Raw genomic sequence first — 8,397 nt, forward strand, 5'->3', positions numbered from 1 at the left:
TAGCTCCTAATTAACCAGGTTTGGTTTTATGTGTCCCTTTGTTTCTAAGTCTTTCAGATTAGACCAAATAACCCTCTGCTGTCTCTGGCTTGGTTTTCAGTGAAAATATGTGTGGCCTCTGCTTGTAAGTGGATAAGCATGTTTCCCAATGTGTTTACCTTTGGTTTACCAAAACACTCAGAGCTCTTGTGGCTGCTGATGGACAGTAAGCACACACAAGCAACTATAGTGTGAAGCGCACTATTAAGCACCAGACTTGGGCCGGATGTCGGTATTGAGGGACACCAAAGTTTTAAAAAGTTACATTTTGAAAACTGTGAAAAAATGTTTTTTTCTTTTTTTTAATTTCATCATTCAGGCTTTTTAAAGAGCAAAAAGAAAGAGCCGGATGGACCAGACTTTTCTCTCTGGATTTAAACAGAAGCTTTTTCTCAGACGACTCTAAAGCATTAAGATAATTCGATTAAAAAAAAAACACTTTATTGTTTCTCTTGCTTCATATTTAGAAAGTCCTTGTCCAACTTGTCTGCGAACCTCAGCATCAGTCTCACACACTTTGCAGCCCCCCAAACAGCTTTTCCTCCAGGACTGTCCTGTACTTTGCTCCATTGATTGATGTTAGATCATTCTGTATAAACGAAATTACACATTTTTGCGTAAATACCGTGAAGCTGTACTTATTTCTTCGAGCTGCAAACAGCATTAGTTTACCCCTAAACTATGAAACTGCTTTGAACAACGTCAACGGTGAAAACCTTCTCCTCTTTTCTCGTGTAAATAAACGGACGGAGCAGATCTTATTATCTTGCTTTTATGTGTTCCTTCAGATCTTGTATCAATGAAGAAGACAACACAAGATCATTTTTGGAGCATGAATGGAGCAGAAAAAGTGGCCTGTGGTCCATCCATTCTGGTTAATTGAGCCAGTTAACGTAAAAAAAAAAAAAAAGACTTAAAAGCCTAAGTCCCTCTTGACACTGATGGCTGTCCTACAAGGGACTCTCAGTTGGGCCCTCAGGTCTTTTGATAGGGCACTTGCCATAGTCCTTAGGGGCCATCTCACCCCCCACAATAAACAAGCAGCCCTTTGTCACCAAGAGAGGGGGGGTGTCTTAAGGGTTCCTCCTCGTTATTATTTTCTAAAGTAATTATACCTTATTATCTGTGTTTACTTTAGCGGGGGTGCGAGCATGCAGGTGTGGGCCATTCTGCAATGGGTTGGCAGTCTCTCTGGTAAATGCACTCCTGAGTTAAAAAAAAAAAAAAACCTCACCCCTCCATCTTTACTTGGTGGTTTTTTTGGGGGGGTTAGTAGTAGTATTGTAGCCCCACTGTTAATTTCAGCCCAACAAAAGAAACGTGCAATTATGGCTATTATAGCAGCAGCTGCACGCTTCCTGGCTGTGCAACGACAGCTTCATCCTCACCCCGTCGCACCGCTGAAGGGATCGAAGAGAAATGGGGAGAAGTGGAGAGAGAGAAAAAGAGGGAGAGAGGCAGAGAGAGAGGGGCAGGACTGAACCGAGGGAGCCGGAGCGGTCACAGTAGCCTCTGCAGAAAAGAAAAGGAAAATATAGCCTGAGAGGCTGGTGTGTTTCCACAGTGCAGACGCGGCAGGGACTCTCGCCCACAGGCTTGTGGGCCTCGAGAACAATGGAGCTGCCATCTCCCAACATGAAGTGTTATGAAATAGTTCTCGCCACAGTTCGATTGGCTGCTCTCTCGCATGTGGTCTCAGAACTGCGTGGGCAGAGAGAGAAAGGAAAAAAAAAAAAAAAAACGATTTGCAAATAAGAGAATGGTTATCAGAGTCTGGAAGAAAAGAATCAGTTTGCAGCCTTTAGGAGTTCAGTGATGCAAAGTTTAACTTCTTTTTTGTGTGTTTGTTTGTTTGTTTGTTTGTTGTGGAAATGGTTGAACTTATGCCTATTATTTGGGTGAGGCAAATTTAACGAGAGTCACCGTGACATCAGATGCAAAAAATAATAATAATAATTAAGAGGACGACTGAAAGGGACGGAAGAATTACAGGCTTTGTGATCTTCGTGTGGCTGAATATCGACGGGGCCCATTGAGGCCCGCGACTGCGTCAAGCACTGGGGAGCAATCCTAACGCTCTCAGCACAAACAAAATGGTCACAGGTCCTCCTCTGTTCCTCTCACTTACCGATTTCTCTCACTCGAGTGGCTTCCCAGCCCATCGCAGGAGCATCTGAGCCCAGGGCTCTTAGTTTCAAACAGACCCAAGTGACCCTGCACGTCCGAGCCAAAACACCAAACCTTGCTTTATTTTCTGCAGCGTGCCTCGGCACAATGGTTGTTTTTTTTTTTGTTCATTAATAACTATATTAGGGGCAGCTGGAGCATGCAGCATAGACTCTGTCTTCAAAAAGATCTGTTTGGTTGTGATATGTACAGATAATTGAGATAATGACTCAAGGTAAACAGGGATTTGATGTTTTCCCGGAAGAATAGAAGTGACTGTCAGATGCTTGTCGATGTGCTTAGACTTTCTTCAGTCTTTGAACGTAGAGCATGAGCTCCCATTTCTCTAAGTGAGTTACTTAGAATCTGGTGTAATCTGAAATGAGGATGATTTTTTTTTAATCATCTCTTTTGGTTATAATCTGAATTAGTAACTTTTTTTTATTGATCTGATTATCTAATGGAGCGTGTGCTGTTTGGGGTTATTTCTGTAGCATGAATTATAAAAATAACACTTAAATTTTAAAATATCTAGTAAAGGTTTATCTTTTTTTTGTTGATGGTGAAAGATCAAATATGACTGTTTCTTTTTTATTATTGTTATTATTATTATCATCATTATTTCTAATATCTCTCACCTCATATCAAGTAAATCCTTTATGTCTTTTTTTTTACTAGGAAAAAGGGCAATTTAAACGACTTAAGCACAAATGATAACAAATGTAATATTCTTAGAGTCCACTAATCAGCTGCTAATCTGTTCAAAGTCAATCTGCCTCTCGCTCAGTTCTAGTCTCAAGATGTTCTACCCTGCTGCAATGTTGGCAAAAGTTTAACATTTTGTCTGTACAAATTCCTCTTTCTCAAAAGTGCAGATCTGTTTATAACAACGACTGACTATTTCTGTTTTTCAGTTTGCGAAACAATCTCAATGAAAAAATAATTTGTGCTTTCGGGCCGAAAAGGATTCAACTTTGCAAGCTTCCAGATTAATTTAGAATTTTAAATAACAGTTTTTTCAATGTTGTGTAAAAATATGCAGGCAATTTTAATTGTAGCAGATTCTTATTTTTTAAAGTTGAGACTCTGTTACTAGGTTTCAGTTCTGGTTAAGCAGAAATTAATTTTAAAACAGCAGCGTTCTGTTTTTACTTTGGCTTTTTGGGGAGTGGGGTTGAAGGTTAAGAAGTTAAGGGGTGATATACTTTCTGTCACATGACAACACCGTGTTCCAAATTATTATGCAAGTGATATTTTCTCTGATTTTCTTAAATGGTCAATAGAAATGATGGTCAGTATAATTATCAAGTCATGAACTATTACAGTATAAATAATTTTTTTTCTGAACAAAGTTTGCCATGAGAACAGTATTTTTTTAAAAAAATAAAAAACTCAAAATGCACTGTTCCAAATTATTATGCACACCAGATTTTCTTAACATTTTATGGATTATAAAGAACTGCTTTCTTTGAATGTGCAGCATTAAGTGGTCACATGTACTAAAATCAAAAGCTATTTCAATCAAAAACATCTTAACAGACTGAGTTACATCTTCTTTGACAAAACCTGCACAAATCTTGTATCCATTGAACTTGTGAGTTTGTGAATAGTTTTTGCTTGAATTTCTTTGCAGGATGTCAGAAAATCTTCCCAGAGCTGCAGTTTTGATATGAACTTCATTTCACCCTCAGATCTTCTCCTTTAGAAAACTCCAAAAGTCTCAATAGGGTTGAGGTCAGAGGAGGATGATGACCACACCATGAGTTTCTCCCTTTTTATGCCCATAACAGCCAATGACACGGTGGTATTCCTGCCAGCATGAGATGGTTCATCATCATGCATGAAGATGATTTTGCTACTAACGGTTCGGTTCTTCTTTTTGAACTATGAAAGAAAGTGATCAGTCAGAAAGTTCATATACTTTGCTGAGGTCATTTTCACAGCTCCAGGGCCGACCAGCTCTCTCTCTCTCCCCATGATTTTGTCCTAAAGCATGACTCCACCATAAGGCACTACACTATCTGATGATTTTTGTCAGCAGTGAGATCCTTTCTCTTCCCATATTGCTTGAAACCTGTGGCCTGCTTAATAATGTGGAACATCCTTTTGAAATAGATTTCCTTTAATTGAACTCACCAGACATACTAATCAACTGAGAGCGTTAGGATTGCTCCACAGTGCTTGACGCTCTCTGAAATTAATTATAGTGATTCCAAGAGCCCTGATGCACAAAACCATCAATAAATTTAATAGCACAACAAAAAATAAAATCTTTATGACACTTTAATCCAATTTGCTCAATAATTTGGAACACAGTGTATTACCAAAGCTCTAGGTAAAAGAAATATTAACATCATCATCTGAATAAATTGATATGAATAAATTACAAAATTTTTCTTATTTAATACAACCTTCATACAGAATTTGCTACTGATTTATTTCTACAGAATTATTAATTTTTTTTCTATGGTCTTGACTACCTTACATAAATTGATAAAATGTTTTACAATATATTTATGCTTAACATTTTTATTTTGCATGTTTACCATGTAAAACAAGTCTTTGAAAAAAAACCAAGAGTTGTACAGAGATTACTGCAGAACAAAAAATTGCTGTAAAAACCGTGGCTGTGTATTGTTTTCAAGAGGAAGCGACCATTGGACCCCTTGGTCCCACTGGCATCCATTTCACCTCATTGGGACTTTTGGACCAAAAGTGTTGAAAACACAGAGAAATCATTTCACTGGAGGAGTGTGGCGGGATTAAATTGGCCTCTGGTTCAGTACGAGAGTCCCTGCTGTGTTGAGCGGAAGAGAAGGGCCTGGATGGCAGTGAGGGGCAGGCCCAGGCATGGCAGGCCCCATGCTGAGACCCCCTCCCCACCTCTGACAAACACCGCAGTGGATAATCTCTCCTTCAGGGACTCGGCTCAGCGCTGTGGGGCTGAGAAAGGAGGAGAGGAGGAAAGGGGTGGGGGGGACGCTGTGCGGCTTGGCTCTAAGGAACCGACTCTGGATGTGTGCCATCCACCGAAAGCACACATCCACACGCTAGCTTGGATTGTGTGCAGTTTATGTACGTCTCAATTTTCTCTTGTCTCACACTTTTTGTTCACTCCTTTGTCACACTGTCATCTCCTGACAGCTATCAGTAAAAACACTGAAGCCAAATAATACATTTCAGTTCAGCAGTCTGAGTGGAATTCAGAAATATATGTAACCCAAAGTTAAAGAACAATTTCAGAGGAAAAATAAAGAGTAGTTTAACAGTCCTATTGATTATTTGGTATGAAAAATACTTGATAGTTTGTATTGCTTAAAGATTCCCAATTTTAAAAAATTACCATCACTTAAAGATACGTTAAAATAATTTAGGATTAAAATTAAACCAGGCACTAAAGGAAGTAAAACTTGTTAGCAGAAAAAAATTAAACTCAAGCATTTTTCCTCCTAAACATCATTTTTTATTACAAATAGAATGAAACAAATTATGATCCTTGAAAGTCTTCTTGTGACGAGCGGCCATCCAGAGATGATCAAACATAAATGTCCATGTCCAACGTCACTGAACAGTGAATTAGTGCGAGCCACTATGACGTCTCCATCTTGTAACCATGTTTTTCCAGCTCCGCTCTGCAGGAAGGAGAAAGAAAATAGAAAAGATCAAGTCAGCAGAGATGATTACTGGTGGGTGGTTGGGGCATAAGTACCCTCTGGTATTGATTGTAAGAACCATTAAGAGATGGAAGAGAGAGAAAAAGAACTACATAAATATTAGATAATGCATGCAGCTATGGATTTGATGATTATACATACAGATGGCAGCTGTGCCCTTAAACAATAATGATATCTTTAAGAAACAACTTAATGGTAGGTCTATTGTAATTGAACTAAATAAAATAGCATATTACTATTACTAAGTTCCAAAGTGTACTCAAACATAAACAGAGCCGCCATTTATCTATCAACAGTTATTGATTACATATGCGTCTTCATCTTCAAAGCATTACAGGCCTGGAGATATCTTTCCAAACATACATTCTGTTAAGATCAAACTTAATTACATTTTTTATATTTCATATACTGATTTTTAGACATAATTAGAGCATTAAAAACTAGTCATGAATAATGAAATGGTACACTACCATTAATGGAAAAGTGGACAGAAGGACAGTTAGAAACCCCTCCCCTACATAATTAGACCCACCACATATCAAAGTTTAAGACTGCTGCACAAAACAGGAAGAATATGAGGTAAACAAAAACATTTGTGACCCTGATGTAAATTTTGTTTTTGACACAACTTTTGCTGAGAATATCAGATGAGGCTACATTATTGTTTGATGCAACATTGTTAATACAACTATCTCATATCTGCACCATTACATAAAACCCAGATAGACAACTTCAAAATGGTATAAATCGGTGAAACAAAAGCTGAAGCTATTATTGTATCTGCACAGCAAAACACAGGGGTCTCAGTGAATCATACAGGGACCAGAAGAAGAGGATGTAAAATGAAGGTTAAATAAATTTAACACTCATCAGGGGAGACAGGAGACATAAAAAGATAAACAAAACATTTATTTCAACTTGGTATGATGCTGTGCTTAGCAAAGTGAGAATTTTAGTATAATTTGTACTGCTACATTAGGATTTACCTCAGCTGATTTGAGAAATCGTCTTCTACGTTGTCGTCGTCCCAGTTGTCTTCCCAAACATGAGCATCTTCATCCTCGTCCAGCCCCGTCCAATCTGACATTTACAGCAGATCAGTTTGAGTTACAATTATATATTTGTATTTTAAACTCTCAGACAGAAAGTTAAACAGGAAAAAGCCCTTTTTCTATAGCTGTCAACAACAAAGTAGGTGTATAATGGTGAAGTTCTGATCTGACAAAATAATGTTCGACTGACCTTAAGATAAGTTGAATTTTAAATCACACAAATAGTCTGCTCATAATGCTTTCATTATGTAGCAGACTAATGACCATGTATTGTTTTCATCAATGTAATGAAATGTATTTATTTGTGAGCTCAAGCTTAATCAATCGGTGCTAAAAACATTGGCTACATCAAAAGTGCTAAAAGTAGTATAAGCAGAACTGCGTGCCATATTTAGACACATCCTTTCTGTCTGTTAAAGTTAATAATAAAATACATCATTTCCTTTATTATAAAGTAGAAAAAGATTCAAGAAGATCTTTACTGTATTTATTTCAGGTTGTAATGTTCTCTGTTAATGCCTATAAAAGGTTTATTGTGTAATATGCGTCATGTTTCCACATAAACACGTCTTCTGGCTAAAAGTAGAGCATGTATACGAACATTTACTGAAAATGTGTGTACAGTATGTAACACATAAGGCCAGTTCTTCCGTTCAAGTTCACAACCTTTACATATTTCAATGCACATTTGTTTCTCATTTTATAATATTGTTGTGACACACTGCTAGCTGCGAAGAGCTACAGCTAATGCAATAAAAATGAGAATTGGTACGGCAGAGAAACATTACATGTAAGTTTTCCGATACAGTCCACAGACAATATGTTAGAAGATTTGAACATTGTGGTTAAATAGACCAGTTTCAGTGAAATGTTGATGTTTTTTTCGGTTAGCTAGCCAATGCTAATGCGGCTAGCCTAGCTGAGTCACTGCGCGCGGGCCTCGCAGCGATAATTGTACGGCTACGAATATCCTGTTCAAAGATAAATGAGCACTTGACATATTCACAAAACACGCAAAACATTTACCCTCAGCTGGGAACTCTTCAAACTCGTCGTCCTCCTCCAACAAGCCCAAGTCTACGGTCTGCTTCTTGTCTGACATGTTAGCTCTGTTGCTGTGTGCTGTTCCGTGATGAACGGTTCTCTCACACCGGGGAATTATGGGAAAGTGAGGCTGTTCAGGCGGGTGGCTACTGCGCAGGACAACGCAAAAGTCGCCACTCTCAAGCTCGAGCAAAGCTGCAGTAGTTTACTCCAGTGATATGACTGTGGATAGAGACTCAGCTGAGGGCAATACAATCAAACTACCTGACGAATTGTTTGAAGTAGAACATTTCAGAAACATAAAAAAGATACAAGGAAATTTAGAATCAGACATGGAATTAATAATATCAGTATGATCATAATGAATGCATTTGGCACAGAGGAAGATGGCAACACAAATATCAAAAACAGAAGTGCTAGAA

General features: G+C 38.1%; 1 protein-coding gene across 1 annotated transcript; it reads right to left on the minus strand.

Annotated features, from left to right (window-relative positions):
* Positions 1-4,470: 4,470 nt before the first annotated feature.
* sem1 (SEM1 26S proteasome subunit) lies at positions 4,471-8,095 on the minus strand. Its single transcript, XM_055058786.1, has 3 exons — positions 7,958-8,095; positions 6,866-6,959; positions 4,471-5,837 (listed from the first exon to the last, which is right to left on the minus strand). The coding sequence occupies exons 1-3, from the start codon at positions 8,031-8,033 to the stop codon at positions 5,795-5,797; spliced, it is 213 nt and encodes a 70-aa protein (XP_054914761.1). The 5' UTR covers positions 8,034-8,095; the 3' UTR covers positions 4,471-5,794.
* Positions 8,096-8,397: the final 302 nt, after the last annotated feature.

The sequence above is a fragment of the Poeciliopsis prolifica genome, unplaced genomic scaffold (assembly GCF_027474105.1).
Source record: "Poeciliopsis prolifica strain line A6 unplaced genomic scaffold, Auburn_PproV2 SCAFFOLD052, whole genome shotgun sequence".
Classification (NCBI taxonomy): domain Eukaryota; kingdom Metazoa; phylum Chordata; class Actinopteri; order Cyprinodontiformes; family Poeciliidae; genus Poeciliopsis; species Poeciliopsis prolifica.

Coding starts and splice junctions, on each gene's coding strand:
- sem1 (XM_055058786.1), bottom strand. CDS start 8,033: ATGTCAGACAAGAAGCAGACCGTAGACTTGGGCTTGTTGGAGGAGGAC. Junction 6,960..7,957: donor TGAAGAGTTCCCAGCTGAGG/GTAAATGTTTTG, acceptor TGTAAATGTCAG/ATTGGACGGGGCTGGACGAG. Junction 5,838..6,865: donor GATTTCTCAAATCAGCTGAG/GTAAATCCTAAT, acceptor TCCTTCCTGCAG/AGCGGAGCTGGAAAAACATG.